The 25511-nt window shown below is 41.6% G+C and overlaps 1 protein-coding gene across 2 annotated transcripts; it reads left to right on the top strand.

The window, feature by feature from the left end:
- Positions 1-19229: 19229 nt before the first annotated feature.
- Positions 19230-24883, top strand: LOC148020056 (ABC transporter G family member 11-like). 2 transcript variants are annotated; one of them, XM_087700332.1, is made up of 11 exons: positions 19233-20066; positions 20155-20234; positions 20334-20623; positions 20833-21004; positions 21122-21244; positions 21354-21482; positions 21785-21979; positions 22126-22212; positions 22416-22688; positions 23625-23732; positions 24034-24883. In XM_087700332.1, exons 1-11 carry the CDS (start codon positions 19673-19675, stop codon positions 24376-24378), a joined length of 2196 nt encoding a protein of 731 aa, XP_087556458.1. In that variant the 5' UTR covers positions 19233-19672; the 3' UTR covers positions 24379-24883. The 2 variants fall into 2 exon arrangements, with proteins under 2 accessions (XP_087556457.1, XP_087556458.1); XM_087700331.1 differs by having other exon boundaries at positions 19230-20066; positions 20833-21244.
- The last annotated feature ends 628 nt before the right edge of the window (positions 24884-25511 follow it).

Raw genomic sequence — 25511 nt, 5'->3', positions numbered from 1 at the left:
TCCGATATGTTTTTCCAATGATCTAAGACATTGTGCCAAAAAACTTGTTGGCACAACTCCCTCATGCGAGCCATCACCCTTCTCCCCTCATCATTCATGATGATGCCTCCTGACCTATGACAAGATAGCCATATCCCTCTGAGGTATGTCTAAGACGGGTCCTCTCCCACCTGCATCCACACTCCTGAGCATATCCAAGAGACCCCTATACATCCAGTGTACCGACCGGGGTAGTATCTATCGGTGCAGCACCCATAGGGGTGCCACCCTGCAGATGGCTGAGCAAAAGCCAGAGTAACTAGAGTAGACATCCCCATAGGTGTGACAAATCCTAGAGGTAACGCGACTCCAGCAGAACGACAAGACGGAGATACTGCATCCGTGCCTCTACAACAACCACCTGAGCCACGCTCCTTGGAACCTCCACGAGAGCAAGGAGTAGCACCAGTATCCCATGCTGCCTGCAGGCTCACTGCCTCCGTATCTCTACAGCATCCCCCTGACCCTGAAGCATTCCCTCCCTCTGGCCCAAGTCTAGAGCGTCGACCTCGTCTACTTGAAGCTGAAGCATCTGATCGCGCCGAAGTAGATCTAATAGAGCGGCCTGACGATGTCCAAGACAACTCCTGGTCTGCCATGTCTCTGAATCTCACCATTTGATTTGGAGACATGCGCATGAATATATCCTGCAACTCCTCATCGCTCATTCCTCGACTCATCCTGATGATCTAAGTATCCAAAAAGGTCACCTGCACCAGACAAAAAACGATTTTAGCATAATCAATTTAAATCATACAAAGCATGGTAATATAAATTCTAAAAAAATGATCTCACTTAAAATGCATATCTTATGTACCCTTACAAGCGATTAGTCAACGAATTGAGTAAGTGGATGCTCCAAGTATGAAGTATCCTATGGTCCCATGTCAATCTCTTGACACAACTCCACATACACTGGAAGGTCGATAGACATATCACCACAAAAGGATGAGTCCACCTTGTTCTCATGGACTTCTGTATTTCCATCATTGTTAGCCAATGTTGGCTCCTCTACATGCTCCAAGCTTTCGATGGCCTCCACCCCTTTCAATATCGACCCCTCTATTTGCATATTGTCCTCATCTATGCTCGAAACATCGCTTTGATCATATACTCTCGCACTTTGGGGAGCTGAAGGTATAACATACCACCATCGAGGTTGTCGGGGGTTTGGATAGAAGATTACATATTCACAAACACGTACAAGAGAGATTAAACTATTGTGACATGTACCATGTCGTAATACAATTAACAAACAAATGAGTTCATGCACCTGTTCACAATGGGCCGGTAACACAAAGGTGTCGCGCAAATTCGTCCATTTTTTTCGAAATCTATTTCGAGAAATCCAGATGGACCTCGTCGAATAGTTGCTCCAGCTCCTTCAAGTACCACTTTGAACCACTGCACATCGAATAGTATCATGAAGAAGCTAAGGTAATCTACCGTAACAATACTTTGCAAGTTTCCAAAATACTTCATCTCATCTATAACCGTGTATGGATCCGTTGCTCGTCGTCGGCTCTCTTGCTCGAACCTTGCCATAATACCACAGTCCATTGTGGAGCGGATTTTGTCAATACGCTCCACACGAAAATGTCGTCCGCGTGACCACACTGTATTATATATTTTGTAATGTACATTGAAACACTCAAATTAGTTGTCGCATATAAAATATAGATACGACAAATCCTAAACACGTCATCACTTTTGGACTACATCCCCTCGAGAATTCCCACTCGTCAATTGAGACCTCCGCCCCTTCGCGAGACGCTGCGGTCAAAGCTCCATGCAACCATCATGTTAAGATGAACAGTGGCATCTCCTCCATGCCCTCGAGATATTGAATCGGTCGATGGCACGTACTACATCAAAATTCAGATCGCGCTTCCTCTCGATCTTGCCTAGCGATCTGGTACCTAGCGATCCATGTCTCCATAGAGGCATGGTACAATATACAAAAGCAATTCACCTTCTTCTCCATTGCAGCATCCATTCTTTTTTCTACCCCATTTTCAACCACCACATCTCGATCAGTCTATCATCGTCCTTCAGCGACCATAGCATTTTGTTGTCTGGATCCACCGTTGGTAGCCATTGTGAAATATGCACTAGCGCCTCAGACACCAACCAACCTTCAACCATGCTACCTTCTGGCTGAGCTCATTGTCGCACACTCCAAGAAGAATATCCATCATGTATGGATAGGTCTAGCAATCTCCACTTCATCTACAAGATGCACAAGAAGGTGGATTTGTATCATGAGCATGCTAGTAGGCATGTATTTCTCAAAGAGATAGACCGTCTCCATTGCTCCCCGCCTCGTAGATTCAATAGAGGATGTCTTAATCTCCTTCTATAAGAATCATTGCACTAAAGTCGACAACTTGTAAATGGCCCCGCGTATTTCTGGAGTAAGGCATCCTATGATTGCGATCGGTAATACAAACTGCCACAAATGAGAAAGAATTATGAACTATGGCTACACTCCAAATAGCAAAATGCGCATGCCAATTACAATCCATTCATAGTACAAACTTGACATATCTTATGCCAATCATGGGATTTTAGCCCTGATAATTGGTCGTCTTTAGAAAATGCAGACCTGAGAGAATGCATTATACCCGTCGGAGTGTGGATAGACTTGACTATTTGCTTCACAATGCACTCTTCTTTAGTTGACAAAACCCAACCCAAGGAGCGCGAGGTAGCTGCATGCAACCATCAGCACTCGACTGCGGCCAAAGCGCCTCCATCTTGCCTACCTCCTTCAAATCCATTCGTGCCCCTATAGTGTCTCTCTTTCCTGTGATATGGTCCCATAGCAAGCTGCCCACATTCTTGAAAATATGTATGGAATCCAACAAATGGTTGATCTGTAATTGGGTCCAATATAGCAACTCGTAGAAAATTGAGAACCGTCACATTCCATTTGGATGTGGCTCCACGTGGACCATTTTCAGCTCGTACCAGCTTGCAGCATTCATACGTGTTGGAGGTCGTCCAAGAAAACCTTTCCTAAGTTCATGACCCTCTGGCAAGAAAGCGGCGTGTCCTTGATATACCATCTTCTTCATGGTTCGTGACCTTCGGGAGTCTAACTGTGGCCCGCACAATGGACATGCATGATAACCTGAGGTAACCAGACCTGTTCCAACACCTCTATCCAGTGAATATAAACTTGAACGAGATAAAATATAGATATTACCAACGAGAATGGAAACCTATTTACCTGAGCACTCTTTGAATCCCAGAAAGTCATGCATCATCCACATGAGAATGGCTCGAATATTGGCAGACCGTCGACCATCGCGCTTTCTCATATCTTGCATGATGACCCCCTCCTCCCACAAAATCTTAAGCTCATCAACTAATGGATAAAGATACACGTCCATATTTTTTACTTTGTAGCGGCCGGGGATGAGTAAGCTAAGGATGAGATGTCATTTCTTCGTAGAAAGCCATGGAGGGATATTGTAGTTGACAATGACTATAGGCCACACACTGTAAGAAGTTGAGCGCAGACCGAATGGGTTCATGCCATCCATTGCAAGACCGAGCCAAAGATTCCTTGGCTCTTGGGCAAAGCCTGGGAATGTAGAGTCAATGTGGCTCCATGCACGTGAATCTGTTGATATTCATTGAACTCCATCTGTGGACCTATTCTACACATGCCACAATGTCAAGCTCGCCATGTCGGACGTACAAAACATGTGGTTTATGCTAGGGATAAGCGGAAAGTATCTAATAACTTTTTGAGGGATGGTTTGCCCTTGCAAGTCCTGTCGATACCTATGAGCACCACACTTTGGACATGTCTCCATAGTCTCGTATTCTCCTTGAAATAGTATGCAATCGTTGATACATGCATGGATGCTATTATAGTCCATGCCAAGCTTTTGTAAAACATGTCGTGCATCATCATGAGACTTAGGCATGGTATTTGCAGGTGGCAATATATGATATTTCAGTAACTTGAAAAAAATCATAAAACACCTTGAAAAACCACAAATGTTTTTAATGATAGTGCCGAAAAGAAATCAAATGAAGCGTACGTACAGGGTACCTGAACAACTCGGTCACACTCGCATCGCTCCACCCGTATCATATAATGGTATGGATGCTTCCTCTCTAAGTGGATCAGAAGTCTCGACATCCATGGAAATCAATGCATCAATCATTGGCTCCATCTCAGGCTCCAAGATTGTAGGTAGGTCTGGAAGGCCGCCTGTCTCCTCTGGTATTGATGGTATAGATTGAGTAGTACCTTCCAAGTGGTGGATTGGCTCACGCACTCCATCCATCGCACGCCCACGAACTCTTCTAATTAGCCGCAAGGATGCACTTCTCCTTAGGACAAGACGTCACCTCCTTGGATAGAAAACTTGCCAGCCACACCCAATCTTCTTGTATATGGTATTCAATTAGCTTGCGAGTACAATGCATGATTGATATTAACTTTTCTTACCATTTGCTAAAAATCGAGATCGCCTGATCAATGATCTCAGATTGAATCTCGTCGAAACGTCGTACGTGTTCTATAGACAATCGACGTTTTCGTCTAATTGCCAATTGCATTGAGAGCAAGGACATGGGACACGCTGATTAAGATATGCCTCGTGATCTTGAACAACAAGACCTTCATCGTTTTCCACTTTGTCTACGTTACGACAAACAATTTGTTTTTGTTGTCATTCTTTTTTTCTTTCTTAAATTGTTTGAGAAGGGATTTCTTCTCTTGTAACTCAGCAAAAATTCATATATGTAAAGTCTCCACCCACCCACCTATAGATTAACATATATATGTCGGAGTGTTTCCCGTCTCATGGTGTTGCACCGGACCTCGCCACCACTCTCTCTTTGTTTTTTATCCATTCATTATCTCCTCTCCTTCCATCTCTCTCTCTTTTTCTCTTTCTTTATTATGCTATATGTTTATTCCCTCTCTCTCGTTCCTTCTTCTTTTTTCTCTTCCTCCCCCTCTCTCATTTTCTTTAACGATCACGACTACGACTACAATGAAGACCACGACCACGACTATGACTACGATGACCACGACCATGACCATGACTACGACTATGACTACGACTACGACTACGACTACGACTACGACTACGACCACGACCACGACCACGACCACGACCACGACCACGACCACGACCACGACCACGATCGCGATCGCGACCATGAGTACCACTACCACTACCATGACCACAACTACGACTACGACTACGACCAGCACATCTACCACTACCACCACCATGACTATGACCACTATAATAAACAAGAAAAGAAGAAAAAAATACTACTACTACAATAACAAAAAACAAGAAAACTAAACAATAATAAACAAGAAAAGAAAAGAAAAAAACTACTACTACTACTACAAACAACAACAATTAATTTCCTTTTCTCTCTTCCTCTCCCTCATTTCCTCTCCCTCCCTCACCCTCTCCCTCTCTTTCTCTCTTTCCCTATCAGGTTTAATGTTTTTTCTCTCTTTTTCTCTCTCCTCTCCCTCTCTCATTTCCTTTTCTCTCTTTCTCTCCCTCTCTCATTTCCTCTCCCTCCCTCACCCTCACCCTCTCTTTCTCTCTTTCCCTATTATGTTTAATGTTTTTTCTCTATCCTCTCCCTCTCTCATTTCCTTTTCTCTCTTCCTCTCCCTCTCTCATTTCCTCTCCCTGCCTCACCCTCTCCCTCTCTCATTTCCTTTTCTCTCTTTCTCTCCCTCTCTCATTTCCTCTCCCTCCCTCTCCCTCTCCCTCTCTTTCTCCCTTTCCCTATTATGTTTAATGTTTTTTCTCTCTTCCTCTCCCTCTCTCAAATCCTCCCCCTCCCCCTCCCCCTCCCCCTCCCCCTCTCTTTCTCTCTCCCTCCCTCTCCCTCTCCCTCTCTCATTTCCCTATTATGTTTAATGTCTTCCTCTTCCTCTCTCATTTCCTCTCCCTCCCTCTCCCTCTCCCTCTCTTTCTCTCTCATTTCCTCTCCCTCTCTCAATACACACGAATTATACAAAAAACAAGTAAAAGAGAGAGAGAGAATACAAAAACAAAGCAAGAATGGACAATGCACTCACCGTAAAGGCTCGAAGAAGGGTTTGGCGGCTCCTTTTCGCGACGGTGGCTCCTCTTTGCCCTCCGTACACCTCCTCCTCTTCTTCGCGAACGGCGGCGACGGTGAGAAGCCTTCTTTCTCCCTCTTTCTCTCTTTCTCTCCCTCTCAAATGCAAGATGTTCGCTCTCCCTCTCACTTTCCCTTTCGCTCTCTCTTTCGTGAATGTGTGCAAAATGATGCTCTCAGGTTTCGGCCCGCGTTTTTTTCACCTGGGTACCGTCACTATTTGCATCGCTATTTCTTGTCACAAATGGCCGTCGCTATACCCTCATATCCTTGTAGTAGCACTTGATAAATATTTATTATTTTGTATATGCATGGATGCTCGATTTAAATATCTCATTATTGGACATTGTATTTAGGCACATTTCGACTTTTGGGATGTCCAACCACTTTATTTATTTTTTAGACAAAAGCAAACACAAAAGCCAAAGTATGCTAATTGTGAAATTGGGCTATTTTTGAGCATTGAGATGAATAAATTTATAAATACATGAAGTGTTCACAGAAGGCATGGGGGGAGATTGTACCTGATTTGTCTCTTTTCTTCATGTCGTGCAAATCTATCTTCTTGCTTTTTGAGCTTAAGTAGAGTTCTTTTGTTCTTGGGGACCTTCCAGCACTCGCTATGTACACATCCAACATCTGATTTGCGCATCAGCTTATGTGGTTACCTCATTCTAATTAAAGAAAGAAGCTCGAGATGTTAGAAAAGCATGTAGGATGATTCTTCTGCATCATAAATTGTGTGTCTATAATTACTCAAATTTACTATCAAGAAACATGAAAACATATTAGAATCATCATTTTCTTTTTAAAAATGATAGGAAATTTAATGAAGGGGCAGACTCTATGCATCACAAATGTTAAGAAGTATATTAAAAACAATGTTTCTGTGGTTATGTTTGGATTTGAGAATGATGAGATATGTATCGTATGGTTATAACTAGACATGTTATGGAATGTGCTAGTTTAGAATGTTGGCATTCCTAACCCAATGCTCCTTAGCACTTTGCAGAGTACGGAAAAACTCACTTGCAGGGGTGTGGGTTCTACACTTCTAAGGGAGATAGGTGTTTTATTTTTAAATCACTAAAGCACCAAAGAGGCAAAGGCCCGACTAATAAGTGCTCCTATACATAATATAGCTTATGAGGTCACGGAAGCTTAGAGGGGCTCTAAACCAGTAAACTCCCTATTGACCATTGTAGATGGAATGAAATCACATATAGCCCAATCTTACGAGCTTGAAATAACCTATCCTAAGCTGACATTGTCTTTCTATAGAAAGATGGTTTTATACCACCATGCAAATAAGAGGTTTTTATTGCTATTATGAAATAAAGAAATTGATTTTGAATTGTTTATTATGTGGTAAAGATTGAGTTTAATGAGCCCTATTTAACATAATACTAAATGGAAGTTACTTTTATGTATCCAAACAGCATGGTAGTATGCTCTAGTAATTAGAAAACTAATAGAAGCCCAATCAAGGAAAGTGAGAGGCTTTGATCCCAACAATTGAACACTTATGATTGGATGGGACCCAATAAGCCATGTAACTTTCCAACACTAGATAGACCTAATTACATCATGACTCCCCCAAAATGTTGATAGGACTAGTTCCAAGTCTAACACCATTTTAGGGGGGTCAAAACTAAGATTTTACATCGTAGATAAAGGGTTTGAGTTACACTCTCCCTCATCTCTCACTTTCTTTGAACCAAGTGCAATGTTAACCTTACTCTCGCCTTTGCAAAGTGATCTTTCTTAGGTGGGTGCTATATTGCTATCCAGAGTGACCTATCCACGCTTCCCCTATGTAGTAGAATCAAGATTCCCATATTCAACTAAGCCGGATCTTTCCTATGGGGGGATTTAGCAACGTTGTGGACAAAGTTCATTTTACTACTAGAGAACTCTTCCAAGCCTAATAGAGTAGGTACCTCACATAAACTCCAATCAAGTTTTGTTATCGAACATGTTTAGGATGTTGAATTCATGCTTCATTGTCCTCATGAAAGGAATCTTGATATGTTAAACACAAATAGCAAATGAAGTTGAAGCAAAAGCAATGTTTGATGAAAATGGAGAGCATGTGCTGATGAAAAATAGAGGTTAAAGAGGTAATTACGAAGAGTTGCAAGAGGATGAGAGAGATAATTTCATAAATAATTGCATTTATTTTTCATTTACTTAATGCCTCTTTAATAGGAAAATTACCAATTCAACTTGATCCCTAGCCATAGTTTTAAACCCATCAATTTATCTTACACTACATGGCCTCTCCTAATCAAATTCACCACATTTTCTTGGGTTGAGAAATGTTCAATAGGTATATATGCTTTTCATTAGTTGTAAAAATAATATTATGAAAATATTTTTATTTATTTTGTACATCTTAATGCAATGGCAATATTATGCATGGTTTATGGCATAGTGTTTTAGTATACACAAGTTCAAGGTTTCTACATGGTTTTTCATGGTTTTATGTATGCCAATGCAATGGTAATGATTTGATTTCATATTGTCTTGCAATGGTGGATGTGGTTATATCTCCACCACTTTTTGATATATAGATAGGTTTCTAAGTGAAAATCAACTTAATGGATCTTAGTGTGATGCAAGACCAATGGTGAAAGGCTATGCATAATAGTACAAAGTTGACTATTATGAGACATCAATCCAATATCCAAGATGGCTAGTACATGGTCTCACATCATTAGCTATAATTAACTGGTCACCTATATATCAAACAATGTTGGAATGTTTTGTTTATAATCTAAAGTTGTAAAAGATGTCTAGATGCACCAAACTCTTACTTATGAAGATATAGAGTTACCACATTTGGTATGCAAGCCAAATCTATCATTTGAAATAAGCATCATTGGCATGATAAGGTTATTCATGGCCCATTGATCCATCCTTGTTTCCTTTAGTGATGGAGCAAGGCAAAGTGCTCTTTTCACTTTACATTGATGATGTTATTTTCATGAAATGATTCACATATCATTGCCCAAGTCAAAATAAGGTACTTGCATGGTTTCAAATGAGATATTTAAGACAATCAAATTAGAAACTTTTGCATAAAAGTCATCAAGGAAGAACCTATATTTGAATATCGCAAAAACAATATGCACAAGGTACATTACTCAAGTATGGAGTGACTTGTTGCAAAATGCCACTTAATCATAATATAAAGAAAAATGCTAATTTAGTAAAAGAGATTGAGACCCCCTGATCTATGTCACAAATCACACTAACCATCCATTGTAATTATGACTTCATCCATTATGGCTTGTCCTCTATGCAAAACAACATAGCTCACTTTGAAGTGCATTCTTCACACACAAAAGCATGCATCCTTTGTCCTACTCATCATTTAAGGGACCTGAAAATTATAAAAAATGCCCATCATTCTACAATGCATGGCCAATGCATGCAACTACAATCTAGTGCTAGGTTATATTAGTATGAATGTGTGATTTGTATACTGCAACAAATATGGGACGATCATACTATGACCTCTAAAATTACACGGTATAATATAGGGACACATAATCAAAAGCATGGACTATTGTATTGGATTAAGTAGTTGTTTAGTGGAAATACTTTCATATGAAAGATTGTTTTGTATTTAAGCCATATTATTTAGTATGAAAGAATATTTCTCTATAAATTCTAAACATGCATAAAGACTTGTTATGTCTAACATGTTTGTGAGCTCGAAGATTGCAAAGATGTGAGGAATTTTGAAAATTATATACTTAAATTACGTAAATTAAATTAATAAATATTTTACTAATTTATTCTTTACTATTCAAGTAACTAATTTATTTGTCATCTATTTAGCATTTATATAAGCTACTTTTAGTCTTTAAATGCTAGTAAGTTATTTAAATTAAATAATAAGTTAAGTTAACTTTTTCTAAGTTATTCAAGTTTAGTGGGTTTTAATTATATGTTTTTAAATTGCTTGAATTAGTCAACATTTTCAAATAAAATTAAAATTATATTTTGATTATGAAATGTTGAAGTTTTGATTTAACAAGTATTTTAAATTCGAATTATAAATAAATAAGATGATGACAAGATCATGTAAAAAAGGGACTCATGGCAATAGCTCTATTTCAATGAATTTTTTCTGCCAATAGACCAATTTAGAATGCATAAAACCATTGGCATAGTACATGATTACATAATTAAGTTGTACATGTTTGAGACGTAAAGTACATGATTGCACAATAAACTTATATATGATTGAGATGCAATATACATCATAGAGAAATTAACTTGTACACAATTAAAGATCAATGTATAAGATTGTGCTATAAACACATATAGGAGAGGCGCAAAGTAGGTAATTGCATATTTAGCTTGTACATGATAGGAGCACAAAGTAAATCATTTTGTAATTAACTCCTATGTGACACAATTGAGATAAGTCTAGAATCAAACAGTCAACTCATATATGATTAAGATGCAAAGTATGTAATTAAGGAATTAAACTTGTTTGCAATTGAGATGAAAATTGCACAATGGAGTAATTAACTTGTATATGATTGATGTGCAATGTACACAATTTAGGGTTTGAGAAATATGGACTTTACAATGTGTTCAATGTGACCATTTTAGATGCACAAATATGAAGCAATTTAGGTAACCTCAAAGTAAATCATTTATATTTTGTTAACAAGGCAACTAGCTCAAAGATTACAAAAATGTTTTGTTGTACAAATTATATTGTACCAACAAGGCTTTACTTATGGGTATTTAAAGGTCCCAGCTCATTAGTGCTTAAGTGACTTGCCTTCTTCTGGACATTTTCTTCATGGAAGTCTTCTGTTACCATGAAACTCTTGATAGACTCCCACTGATCATTTCTTTGCTTCTTTCTTAGTTCCCCCTTGAATGGCCCCTTCTCGCAAATCACAAACATTTGTCATGCCTCATCTCTTTCTGTACAAAGTTTCAACAATTTGCCCTATTAGGTATTTCACAAGCTCTTTTAGAGAAACCATTTCATTTTAAAAAGCCTCATGTTGCTCTTGTGTCATTGTGATCGGTATAGTGTGCTAGGGTGCTCAATTTTCCCTTCGTACACAAGCCCTCACAATAGCTCTTCCTAAGCCATTGTGTGCATTTCAAGAGCTAGTCCATCCAATTCACTTTCCTTTTTAATATATAATGCATGTACACTTGTTGTACCATGTATATGCATAATTTTTTGTTGTTTGGCATTGCCTTTGGCAACTTCAATAAAGGATTTGAAAAGAGCACATGCCGAGCGAGCAAGTTAACTCTCTAGAAACTTCAATGGTGATGTAGTTTTGCAATCTCCAAATTTCTAGAAAGGTTCTTCGCTTATAAAACTATTTTGGACACATCTATCTGCCTTCTAAATGCATGGAGGAAGATCTTTGATGCCCTTTGTTAGGCTTGGATGTAAGATTGAATGGACCAATATTTCCTAGTGTTTTAAAACTAGCTATCACTATTCTACATGATTCCCCAATCCAATCATTTGAAATGGTAGCCATGAGTTTGTCAAAGTGTAATTATTAATGTTAAGAAAATTAATATATTAGTGTCAATAATTATGGATCATAAATCAAGAGCATTGCATTATTCAATTCAAATCAAAGTCATGATTAAAGAACCTACGACATCAAGTTTTGGAGACCTACGTTCTACCAAACTGAACTAATGACCAATACAAGTTGGTCAAATCTTTTAAATATTGAATTCCATGCAAAATTAATAAGAACTCATAAAAGTGGACTTGAGAAATATAAAACTTGCTAATAAGCTTTCATTGATGGAATGTCCACACCCCAAGCTTTACACCATTTGTATTAATGAGAACATATTGGACATCATTGCTTGGGCATAGACCACTACATTCAAGAAGCCAAAGTGTGTTGGTGTATTTTAGTTTATGGTCGAGAAATCTATTGGGATTCATACATCTTTGAGACTCTTCTCTACTCACTCCTAAACTTTAAATCATCTCTAACTACTTTCCAAAAATTTTCTCACTAGGACTTTAGGTGTTTCCTTGTTATTAGATTTAGGTGGCTTTCATTGTAGGATAGCTTGAGGTGTTTTTGGAGTTTGCTTGAGGTTCTTTTGAAGATTGGGCTCAAGGTGATGGTTGTTAATGGAAAGGGCATGGCAAGTTATGAACACGAAAAAGTTATGCATACCTTGAGCAACAAGTGCACCACTACCTTGAGGAGGGAAGGGTTGAACTTACGATGGCGATAATTATTATGAGAGTGATAACATGCTTCACAATGTTGATGATGTTGAGTAGGAGCAAGAGGTTATTTTGAAGTGGTCAACATGACCTCAAGTTGTGCAAGCAATCAAGCATCTCAAGTAGGAGATGGTGAAGATGTTGATGAGGGTCACAACCACCTTGAGTCTATGTTGGGTGGATATCACCTCAAATAAGAGATGACAACAACACCTTGAGTAGAAACAAGAGGGTGTGCCCTTTCCCCAAGCTAGAGTAGATTGGTAGTCATCTCAAGATGAGGAAGTTATGGTTCACCTCAAGTAGGATGAGTGGACATATCTTAAGCAAGTTGAGGAAGTCATCAAGTTGATACAATAGAAGATGATCACGATGATTTTGATGAAGATGGAGGCAATAATGATGATTACAAGGATGATGGTGACAATGATTACTTCAAGTAGCAAGCCTTGAGCTACTAGACAAATGGGGAATATCTTGAGCTAAGGTAGATTGGGGCAATGACCTTGACTTGATTAACCTTGAAAAAAATGCAAAAGATGATGTTGATGGCTTCGAGTAGGTAGGTAGGGCATTACCTCAAGTATGCAGGCACCTTGAGGGCTAGTGAAGGAGAGCTACCTTAAGCACATAGAGGAGGTGATGCCAACAATACTAACGACTTTTAAGGTTGGGTGGCCAACCCCCCCCCCTCCCCAACCCCCCCAAGAGGCATTGCTTTTGGTGTTACTTTAGATTTTTCAAGTAGTACTCAAGGTGTTTCTTTAAGCTTATGGTGCTATCTACCAAAAGGTGAGCGATACTTTTTATCAAATAGCTTGAGATGCTTCAATAGTATTCAATGTGCTTTTTGAGAAACTATTTTCCGCATATAAGACTCAAGATGATACCTATAGTCATGATGTTGGCTTCCTAGCAACAAATGTGGAATGTGATGATGAAGATGATCATGGTGAATACCTTGAGTTGCAAGGAATAAGAGAGTATCTCAAGTTGGTACAACTTAAGCTATGATGGGCAAGATATTGCCTTGAGTAGTCAAGCATGGTTTTACCTCAAGGTTGTGGCTTCTAGCCAATAGGCATGGAGGTGAGTAGACTCTCTAATGTAATAATGGTGAGTGGTCAATGTTCTAGATTGCAACTCAATATATGGGGGAAGGATGACGTGAGATAGGTGTAGAGAGGGTATCTTAAGGTAGGAGCAAGATGATGAACTTGTAGTAGGGGTAAAAGGTGTGAAGATTATAGTACATGGTATTCAAGTGGAAGTGGATACATATGTATTGCCATCCAAAGGGGAGGGCTATCCAGTTATACTAGGAGGACCTTGGCTCATTGTTATGAAAAGCAATGCAAGGTTGGGAGACTAGTACACTCGTGTTGCAACTACAAGGAAGGGTTGGGAGAAAATGATAAGCAATTGTGTACAATCTTAGGGAAGGAAGACAATAGAGTATAGAGTTGGAAATTGCAAACGATGAGTGGAGCTCAGAGGAATGCTCCTCATCCAATGAAGAGACATCTAAAGAAGAAGATGTTGTTCATTAAGATTTATGGGAGTTGTCCTAAAGGAACTAGTTGATGGAGGCAAGTCAAGCACCTGGGTGGGACTAGTCATGACCATTGCAGTTCAAATTGCAATTCTCCTTAATCACTTGAGGTAGGATGCCCTCCACAACTCGAGGTAAGTGTTGTTATGTAGCAACTCATGGTCACTTCAACTTGAGGGATTTGCAATGTCAGGCCAAGTTGATGTCAATTAACTTAGGTCATGCCAGCCATGTGAAGGTGACACATATGGTGTGGTTCACAACCAACCATTTGACAACTTGAGGGTTGAGGTGCAAGATGGCACAACTCAAGGTCAGCTCAAGTTCTAGGTTGAGTTAAGTGAAATTGATGCTCAATCATGAGATAGGTTGAGACAACAAGTGTGTGGTTGTGTGAGTTCTTGTAGTCACTGAATTGTAGGTACTCTAATTCCTTGATGGAAGCTCGAGGTAGGATGCAACTTGAGTTAGGGGATAGTGTGTAGTCAACTCAAGGTGACTCCCATTGATGAACTCAGGGTAAGAAAAGGAGGAGCTTCAAGATCATTTGGTGCTATACCTTCAAGGTAGGTGCTATATAGATCATGGGTTAGAGTCCAAGTAGGTGGATCATGTACCTTGCAAAATAGTGCTTTGCATGGTCCTTGTGATTTGAGATCGAGTAGGAGTCCCTCCTAAGCACAATTGGAGGTATGTTTCTTCGACTCAAAATATTGGTGAGCTTGGCTTGTCATGAGATAAGAGGACATGGCTACTAGAGGGAAGTGTGCTCAAGGTGTATGTGGACTACCTTCATATTGAACTCAAGGTAAGAGTTTTCATGATGGGCTTGAGATTGGTACTTCTTGCCAACTCATGATGGCCCAACTCAAGGTGCTCTCCTCAAGGTACCTGCTAGGATAGTCTCTACACTAAGTGTGTGGAGTGATTCCACTCAAGTTAGAGCCTCCAAACGGTCCAAAATGCCATGAAGACTTGCCATTAAGAGGTTTTTTGAACTCTAACGTGTGGCTTTGAAATTAAGTTGCTGACTCAATTCATGTATCTACTTGAGAAGGCCACAATCAAAGCATCTAATCCCTAGGGCACAATAAGGTTTTTGGGTATCACTTCAATGGTAGTAAGGTTCCTCTCTTTGTGGTCAAAGTGCTTCAACCAAAAATCAAAATCCTTAGTAAAAACCCAGGAAAACTTTGATTTATAAGCCTCCAAGGAATCAAAAGGTCAACTTAGTAATCACTATAATTGCATAGAAAAACTAAAACACAAGTATGAAAAACTCATCTGAATGTGGTTGCTCCAAAATACCTTGAGCCATATCCATAGTGTTGTTGTGGTAGGAGCTAGCCAAGTTCTACCGAGAGATTGCACTAAAAACACATCAAGTTCACATACCACTCTCAAACAAATAGACAATTTGTCTAGCTAATCACCCATAGACTAGCTTGTTTGTTTTGGTACTTGTTCAGTGATTCATCCTACTTGAAGCCATGTAGAACATACAATTTGCAAATAAAGTACAACAACAAATCAACAAAAATTCATTGGATTTTCTAATATAATACAACTCATCCACACTTTGTCTAAAACATTATTGACTACATGATGCTTGACTAGCTAGTGCGCACTGGTAATCCTCACACTTGTAGGCATGGATGCATGGTTATGTATTTGATCATATTAGTACAAAATTAAGACTATACAACAAGTTTTAGATCCAAATCATATCTCTTTTCACTCTCTTTTTTATATGCAATGCTCCTATGCTACAATTACGTGGTTGACTAGCTAATTGCAACATCTACTTGGCTTTTGTTCAAACTTGATGAATGACGATTAGAAAAAGTATAGCCAAAAATCAAATAATTTAAGAAAAGTACTAATATTTCATTCAATGTAACCACATAAGAAATTTCAAGCCATTTGTTGAGTCTACTCCTATGCATGTGACTTAATGATATTGTTAGAGCCTTCATTGTTCTATCGATGTATACACCAAACACCTCTATTAATAGAGCTTATTGGTAGACATAAATAAGCAAGGTGATAAAGCTAAAATATTTTGCCTAAAACAGTCAATTTTTGGAATAAAAAATAGTGTGTCTTGCTAATGTGGCACTTAGTAAAACTAGTGGAGCATAAAGTGGGTATGTAATTAGCTATATATGGTCTCATACCCAAATTGTGTAGGTATTAAAAAGTATACATTGATTTGTAGGAAATTTAATACAAAAAAGTGTGTAAAAATGAGTATTTCAACTTGTAACATGATTTGGTACCTTTTGAGACAAAAGTCCATCTTTTGTGAAAATAATTTAATTTTAATTTTTTGGGATAAAAATAAATTTGAATTGCTGGTTTGACACTTTTTGAAGAATGATAGGTCCCATCTTAGAGGATGAAAAGGGGAAGTTACTAGGGTCAAAAGTAGGGGAGACTCCCTCCTTTTTGGATGGAATCCACCATAAAAAGTAGGATGGAGCCTAGGAATATAGGGGGGCTAGGAGCCAAAAAGGTATGCAATGATGACAACGGAAGAGGGACTAATCCAATATTAAATATTTCTAATCAATTTCTTATGAGGCACTTTTTGAGTCTATATTTCCCCAAATTCTCTACTGAGAATGACTCATTTCACTCTTTATTTTGCAAGTCTACCAAGACTTGTCAAATTTTAGGCTTTAAGATCAATCTCCCCAAGATTGAACTGATGTGTGTTGGAATGAAGGATCCTCCTCAATGGATCCATGACTTGGGGTTTCAAGATTATTGGCATAGGCAAACTTTCAGGTACTTGGACTGTCTGATGGGATTTTTCATCACATAGAAACTACGAGATCACTGCTGCACAAGATGTCAAAATCATCTGAGGATCCAAAATTGATGGTTCAAGTTATTGACATAGGGCAAACTTTTAAGTACTTGGACTATCCAATGGGATTTACCATCACTATCAACAAGGATATATTGGTTCTTGTAGAAGATCATTGGGAAGTTTGATAAGTGGGAGGACACACAAATAATATTGGTAGGCAATCTCTTAATTGGATAGGCATTCCTCATTTCAACAATCATATTCATTGCCATGGCAATGCCATTCGCAAAATCTTGTTGGATCGAGATTAAGAGATTGATAATAATAGTGGAAAAGCTTCATATGTCACTTGTCGGTGGGATCAAATTACCTCACTTAAGGATGAGGGTGGTCTAGGCTTAGAACCTTTACATAAATAATCTCAAATATTATCGCTCCATTGGTTTTTGAATTTAGATGGCTTTTAACCTATTCAAGGTTGGCAGATACCTAGGAGTCAAAAAGTAGAAAAAGCAAGGGATGTACAACCCAAAAATTTACAAAGTAAAAACACAATAGGAATCACGACTTCAAGATGGACATGGCCAAAGCTCAAAATGTGGAAATGTTAAATTATTATTAGAGCCTCCTAAACATCCAAGGTGGAATATTTTACAAGTGATGGGCTCACTCCCTTGCAACTACTATTTTAAACTTTTGCATGCACTTAAAGTGCCAAGAGTGAGTGAGTGAGTGAGTGAGGAATTATATGAAGCAAATCTTGTTGATGGATGCCACCAATGGGATTCTTGGAGCTCAAAGCTCTCTTGCACACTTGGACTACAACTATTGGTAAGTTCACTTGCTTTATCTATCGTTTTGGTTCTACCTTGATAGCTAGGCAAAGTCACATACTCTATTTGGTGACTCACTAAGCTTGAAGTTTAAACATGGTGGGAAAGCTCACAAGGCAAGAGACCATAAGTGATTGAGCGATTGAGAGTACATGAAATAATATACACCGATCCATCTATATTTGACAAACTAGTTAATCCAAACTACATTTTTGGTTCCATTGACGAGGATTTGTTAAATTAGAGCAGGTTTGTTCAATACATATATGAAAATGCAAGCAATCCATCTTGCAAATGACTTGACCAAGCCCATGCCTCCATAAGAGGACTTGCTTAAGCTCTAATGTGACTAGTAGTAGTGTGCCTCTACTCCCTCTAAAAAGCATGAATAGCCCACGATCATGTTGTTGACAACATTTTTGTGTCCAAGTTTGACCTTCTATAGAGACATGATGCTAGGCTAGCAAGCTTCAAGATCTCATGACAAACCTACTTTCTTACTAAGAAAAAAAAAAGAATCTGCATTATCATCTACTTCAAAGTCAATTCAATAATAAAGATTGTTTTGCATTGAATACGACTCTTATAATGGAGGTGACTCCTATGTCCTCTTTCCAAAATGGAAGAGAACTTTTAGCTATAAGAGGGTTGTTCATGGTGAGAATCATTGTTAAATATTGGCAAGCAGCATGTGCTTCTCTTGTCCATTTGTATGAAGACATAGAACAAGGACATCTCTTGAGAAGAAACCTCCCTTAAGGATCAATCTTGTGACAAGCTCAAAACTTTGTGTAAAGTAGCAAGCAAGTAGCTAGGTTGTTTTCTCTTGGGAGATGAAAATCGTTACTATTAGTTAAGGGGAGGTTGGGGGCGGGTGCCACGTGGCAGCCCCCAACCTCCCCACAAAGAAACGCGGGGGCGGGTGCCATGCGTCCAGCACCCGCCCTCGCTGCAAAAACCGCGCCCGCCTTCGCGCCTGGGCGAGTCTAGGCGCGGAGCGCCTAGTATCATCTGTGAAAATATGTTTCTCAATTTGTTTACAATGCATTTCTTTGTTTTGTCCATTCAAACCACTTCTCATTTGGTACAAAAGGATAGCATCGTTTTAACCAACTTAAAAATGTCATTCAATAGCCAATGCAAACCTTAAAAAAAAAAACATCGTGACCTGGCAAGAAAGGAAGTTGATAGGGAAAACGAAATGGTTGGATGAAGTTGGTTTGGACGACTCTGGGAGTCACAAGTGTGAGGAGCATGAGTTGGTCATGTATGACTCAAGGAGTCACACGTGCGGGAAGCATCAAGGAAGCCGTTTAAATTTAAGCTTTGGACGTAGAACCTAAAATCTAGCGGTGGGTCTAACTCCAGGTGGTTGGCAAGAGACCGGCGTCACGGACATTCTCTCTCTCGCGCTCTCTCTATATCTCTCCGTCTCTCTCTAGTCTTTCGTAGCCTCACGCTGATTGGAAGGAGGGGCAGATAGAGAAACTTCAATGCGGATGGTCGGCTCAACTGTCTCCAGCTACCACCGTGCAGCTGCTGCTAGGTCCCGGGTACACCAAAGCTGCACTTCCTCAATGCTCACCCCCGCCCCCCCCACCCTCCCCCCCTCTCTCTCTCTCCCCATTATCTCGCCTAGCGGGCAGAAGCAGCCATGGAAGAGGACTCGTAGGAGAGTTCCATCCACCAGCCTCTCTGCCGACCTCGCTTTCTGCTTTTTCGTCCTCCCCGTATTTGGCCCTTCTCCTTGATCATTTGTTTTCCCCTCTCCTCTCTCTCCCCTCCCTGTGCATGCGAAATTCTCTTCATCTCTCTCCCTCTCCCTCTCCCTCTCCCTCTCCCGATCGCTCTTTCTTTCTCCACATAGCCTCTAGCGGAGCTTCATCTCCCCCACCTGGTCTCACTTAAAGTTGACTTTAGTGAAGCCGAAGCATAATTAATCACCTCTGTCCAGCAGGTTCCAGTGCTTCAGTGTCAGAGAATAGAAACTAATCGCCTCCCATAGCCTCCTGTTTTCCACTGCTAGCACCACCACTCCCTTGGCTTCCCCTGCAGGAATGGGGAGCTCGAACAAGGACGGCCAGTTCTACGGGCCCTCTAGCGGAGCGGAAGGGAAGCCTGGCTATGGCAGTTATTACGACGGGGCCGGAGGGCCAGGGCCGGCTCACACTGCTCTCAACATGCAGCAGGGAGAGACAAAGGTGAATCTCCCGAGCGGGGGGCTCAGTCCTCTCAGCGAGAGCCTGTGGAAGATGTCCACCGACACGAGAAATATAGGGGACGTCTCTGCGTGGTTGGCATGGCGGGACTTGACAGTTAGGGTGCTGAATCACAAGGGGGAGTCGCAGACGGTGCTGCACAATCTGACAGGGTATGCGGAGCCGGGCCATTTCATGGCGATCATGGGGCCGTCGGGGTCAGGGAAGTCGACGCTGCTGGACACGCTGGCAGGTAATCTACTAACACGGCTGAATTTCTTTTTTCCATCGTGCTTTCCTTTTCAAGCTGTGGTGCGACGGAGATCTTTTTGTCGGTGCAGGGAGACTTGCGACCAACACGATGCAGACGGGGAGCGTTCTGCTGAATGGCAGGAAGAGGAAGCTTTGCTATGGGGCTGCGGTACTTGCTCTAGTTTTGAATTTCATATGTTAGGGTTTTACAGTCTATGCTATGGCTGTGTTGCGGGTTTTGATGGTCTTGTGCTGGTGTGGGGAGCAGGCTTATGTGACTCAGGACGACAATCTGATAGGCACGCTGACCGTGCGGGAGACGATCACGTTCTCGGCGCAGCTGCGGCTGCCGGATAAGATGCCCAAGGAGGAGAAGAAGGCTATCGTGGAGAGCACCATCACAGCCATGGGCCTGCAGGACTGCGCGGACACGCCCGTGGGCAACTGGCACCTGCGCGGCATTAGCGGCGGCGAGAAACGTAGGGTGAGCATCGGCATGGAGATCCTTATGCGCCCCCGCCTCCTCTTCCTGGACGAGCCTACGAGTGGCCTCGACAGGTTGGTGTAATCTAATCTAATCTAATCATCATCATCATACATTTTAACGGTGGTGATGGTGATATCACGTCTTGACCTTATCTTTAGTTAGATCATAGGTAATCTCCTATAATTTAGATACGAGCAGCCTCGTTAGGTAGATTATAGAGTGCAGATGATCCTTTAAGTAAAGTATTATTAAGGACGTGGGCCTTGCGTGGATCTGGCAGCGCTTCTGCCTTCTTCGTCATCCAAACCATCCGGAACTTGGCCGCCGATGGCCGCACTGTCATCGCGTCCATCCATCAACCCAGCAGTGAGGTCTTCGAGCTCTTCGATAACCTCTACCTCCTCTCCGGCGGCAGGACGATCTACTTCGGCCCAGCTTCAGAGGCTTGCAATGTAAGTTGCGCTCAGCTTTGCCAGCAGCGCGGATGCGTTCATTCGATTATGCATTCAATTATATGGTCATTCATGGATCACGTATGTGACGTCTGTTTTTCTTTCGTGCACCGTCAGTTCTTCGCCTCTGCGGGTTTCCCTTGCCCTCCCCTTCGCAACCCGTCAGATCATTTCTTACGGTGCATCAACTCGGATTTCGACAGAGTGAAGGCCACGCTGAAGGGATCCTTCCGTCTGCGGGTGGGGGGCCCTAACTAACCTAGCCTTACGATTGTATCTATGCGTAATCTTACTGTGGGGATCACAGTTTATAATAAATGTGGATTATCATTATCATGTGAATGAACAGGGGCATGAAGCGTTCGACCCGCTGGACAGGTTGACGACGGCTCAAGTGATCAATGTGCTGCTGGAGTCCTATCAGACGTCGGAGCAGGCGATGCAAGCAGCGGCGAAAGTGCACGAGATTTCGCAAGTGGTAATGCCTTATTAAAACACGTCACTCTGCTTTAACAGGAATCCGAAGAAGGATTGTTTGTTTGATTCTGGTGAGCGAGCCTAGTAAGCTTTTCAAGCAACGGTACACGTAAAGCTAAGGAAAGATTGATTGATTTGTGAGCTACTACTCATAACGGAAAGCCAACAGAAATAAAAAATTCGTGTGAAAGGAATAGTTTTGGCACATCATCCCAAAACTAAAGCGCCACTTTTTCAAAAAGCTAACTACATTCGGGGTGGAAAGAAAGGGTCTCTCATAGTCGGAGCATTTAATGTTGACAGAAAGGTACGGTGCTGGAGTCGAGTGGCAGTCAGGCGAGCTTCTGGATGCAGATGCGGACGCTCACGCGCAGGTCCTTCACCAACATGTCCAGGGACGTGGGCTACTATTGGCTGCGCCTTGTCATCTACATTCTGGTCAGCTTCTGCGTGGGCACCATCTACTTCAACGTGGGAACTAGCTACAACGCCATCCTGGTCGGTCCCCCGTCTCTGTCATTCAACATCACTTCATTTATTCTGCCGCATCCGCCCTCTTAACTTTTCCCCACCAACCAACCAACTAACCCATCTAGTTTTCCTGGCCTTAATTACGGTTTTCTCGAAACTTTTTGCTACAACAGGCCCGCGGCTCATGCGGCTCCTTCATCTTTGGCTTCGTCACTTTCATGTCCATCGGAGGGTTCCCGTCCTTTGTCGAAGATATGAAGGTGACATTTTTAAAAACAATCAGTAATGATTTTTCAAATAAGCAACGGTTAATGTGGGGCTCTTAAAAGCAGGTGATTGTGCGTATCTTCTATGCATGATGGTTTTTGTGGGGTAGGTAAAAAAGGCCCCGCATTAGTTAATGAAATGTGGCTTCTGTAATGAGTACCCATTTTTAAAAATTAAAAAAAGAAAACATGTGCAGGTGTTTCAAAGAGAGCGAATGAACGGGCACTATGGCGTGGTGGCCTTCGTGCTGGGCAATTCCTTCTCTTCGATGCCCTTCCTGTTTCTCATATCGGTGGCCTCATCCGCCATCTGTTACTTCATGGTCCGCCTTCACCCCGGATTCGTGCACTTCCTCTATTTTACTCTGGGCCTGTACTCGTCCGTGATGGTGGTGGAGGCCATGATGATGGCCATTGCAAGCGTCGTGCCTAACTTCTTGATGGGGATCATCACCGGCGCTGGCATCCAAGTAACTCTTCTTACTCTTTCCTTTTCGTATCCGGTAGGGCCAGGCATTTATTGTCGCAATAACTTGTATGTCCTTAGCAATCGTCGTCAAGTGACACCTACATACATAGTCAAGGTCTACTGCTGCATAACCACCGTTCATATTCATATTCACACTTCATATCATAATCACAAGCGCATTTATGTAGAGCAGTCCAACGAGTTACGACACTCCACTTCACATGGATCTCACATGCATGTCTCGACCATCGCAACTAACTAAAGTTGTCCCCTTTTTACTTTTTACTTTTAGAAGCAAGGTGTAGCATGACCCTAGCATTGTCTCGTTTGGACTCCACCTCATTTGGAAATATCCCCAGGGTTACTTTTGTGACCTTTAATGCTTGCATTATTTTTTCTACCTTTTAAAGTAAAGGGGGCCGGATAAGGTGGCGAGCTCAAAAGCAAATTGAAGCACAGTTTTGCAGCTATTTAAAGCGATGGTTCAAAACGAGTGCACCTCAGAAGCAAATTAAAGGATGGTTTTGCATCTGCTTAAAGCAATGATATGATGCATTACAATTACAAGTAAAGCTTTAGTGTGCGTCAACGAAAAAATTTTAAAGTTCAAAATAGCATGTCCTCGAGCTTCACTCTACTCTCGTCCTTCCTTAATTGTCACTCTCTGCCGAACCCTTCATCGACTAAGTCTTCTTGATAAAAATATCGAGATGGCCAATTTTATTTTGGAGTGTTGTCGTTCGTATGAAACACTATTCAATTATCGATAAAATAAAATATTTGCGTAACTCACCTTGAAAATAAAATATGCATTAATGTGGAGCGGTATTGGGCCCTCGATCTTCCTCAAAGATTTTCAAGTTACACACCATTTGCATGTTTTCTTCACCGGCTGATCAAAGATTTGACGTTTGCCTTTTTGTTGTTGATGGTGAAGGGCATATTCATGCTGGTAGCTGGATACTTCCGTTTGCCTGGTGACATTCCCAAGCCAGTGTGGCGATACCCTATGTCGTACCTGAGCTTCGACTTCTGGGCCCTTCAGGTAAACCTTTGTTTTTCCATGTCTGTCGCGACTAAGGATACCGCAATTAGGGTGCAGGGGCCAAACATCTTAACCTTGTGTAATACCCTTCCCCTTCGTTGCTATTGTATGTCCTAAAGGGACCGACCATGAACGATAAGGAATCAGCATATATGCAACTAGATTCGGAAATTTTAACCTTGATGAATGCATCCTTCTCCATTGATGTTGTATCCTAAAGAGACCATGAATGACAAGGAGCCAAGGGAGGAAGTTAGATTCTGACGTGGGAGCTGTCTTCTGGCTGGTCTTCGGTATGCAGGGGCAGTATCAGAATGATTTGCTGGGGATGGTGTTCCAGAACCAGCCGGGGGCATTCCCGCCGGAGATTCCAGGGGAATACTTGGTGGAACAGGTGTTCGAGATAGACACTAGAAGGTCGAAGTGGGTGGATCTGGTGGTGATCTATGCTATGGTGGTGATGTACCGCCTCATCTTCCTGCTCATGATCAAGATGAAGGAGACCATCACGCCATGGATCCGGGGCAAGCTCGCGCACCGCTCCCTCAAGAGACGGAAGTCTGCTGTCCACAGCACAGCGAAGCAGCCTCCCAACCCTTCCCTCTCCCCCTTCCGAGACACCGCCCCCATCATCCGCAGACCATGAATGAGAGAGAGTAATAACATATAACACAGACACCTTTAAGTCCAACAGCTCAACAGGACCATACAGAACAACACAAGTTCCATCCCTATCCCTATCCCTATCTTCTGTTTATTCATCCTTTCATCGCTTCGCAATTGACTGCTAGCGAGAACGGACGGCATGGTCACTGCACCCGGCCTTTGCCTATAATATGTATAATATTTATTCTGCTCTCGCGAGTCGCACTACATGTAATGATCGTTCCAGGTACTACTACCCCCGCGCCTAACATGGATGAGAAGCAGGTTTCTCATCGCCTCTCCGCTGCAGGCAGACCAGACCTTCCTCTTCTTGCCACAGCAGGATAGCCGTCGGCTTTACCCGATGGTTACTATTCGTTTTATACAGCCCGCGAAATTCTGAAATCTTCCCCTTTTTGGTTTGGCAATTACGATGTATATCGTTGCATTAAATTAAAAAAAAGGTTTGACAAAGAAACGCGTCGTCGGAAACGCGGATTTGAAAAGTGGTGTTTTGAGCTTGCGTTGTGTCATTTCTGCCTCTTCAGTCTTACTTTGAAGCTTTGATATGCAACTGCTCCCTAAGTGCCGACGGTTGGAAAGGGCTGTATACGAGCCATCTTATGGATGTTGGCATTCAATACTGCTGCCGACGTAGCTGAGCAGCTGGTAGCTATACAGGAAGGAACGCAGGCGCACTGTCAGATGGATGCGTCGACGGGGCCGAGCAACAAAGCATACGATGTAGTTTTCGCTTGCCTCAAATACGGGAAAACGAAAGATCCAACTCTGCGCATCGAGTCTCCTCCTATCCTTATGTCAAATGCCAAGCGAGTCGTACAACCTTTTTGATGATTTTGGGTTTTGGGCCCAAAACCTAAGCATAGTCGAATGCTCCAAAAGTCACGAATGATGGAACCTCCACCTCACATAGTAATCCGTTTTGGTTGAGGTCCAAGTTGAATATGACAATCCTTAGGATAGTTGGTGCTTTATTGAGGAATGCTTTTGCTTCAACGATGCTCAAATGGTCATGGATCCTCGCCTTGCCCTTTGAAGAAGATTTATTTGTCATGGATGCCCCTTGAATCCCCTTTTCACCCTAATCAATTGACTCTTTTTCCACAAATATCG

The sequence above is a fragment of the Lygodium microphyllum genome, chromosome 19, assembly GCF_053477565.2.
Source record: "Lygodium microphyllum isolate KBCC chromosome 19, Lygodium_microphyllum_v1.1.10, whole genome shotgun sequence".
Classification (NCBI taxonomy): Eukaryota; Viridiplantae; Streptophyta; class Polypodiopsida; order Schizaeales; family Lygodiaceae; genus Lygodium; species Lygodium microphyllum.
Note: the sequence above shows the minus strand (reverse complement) of the source record. Positions and strands in the feature narration are given on the sequence as shown.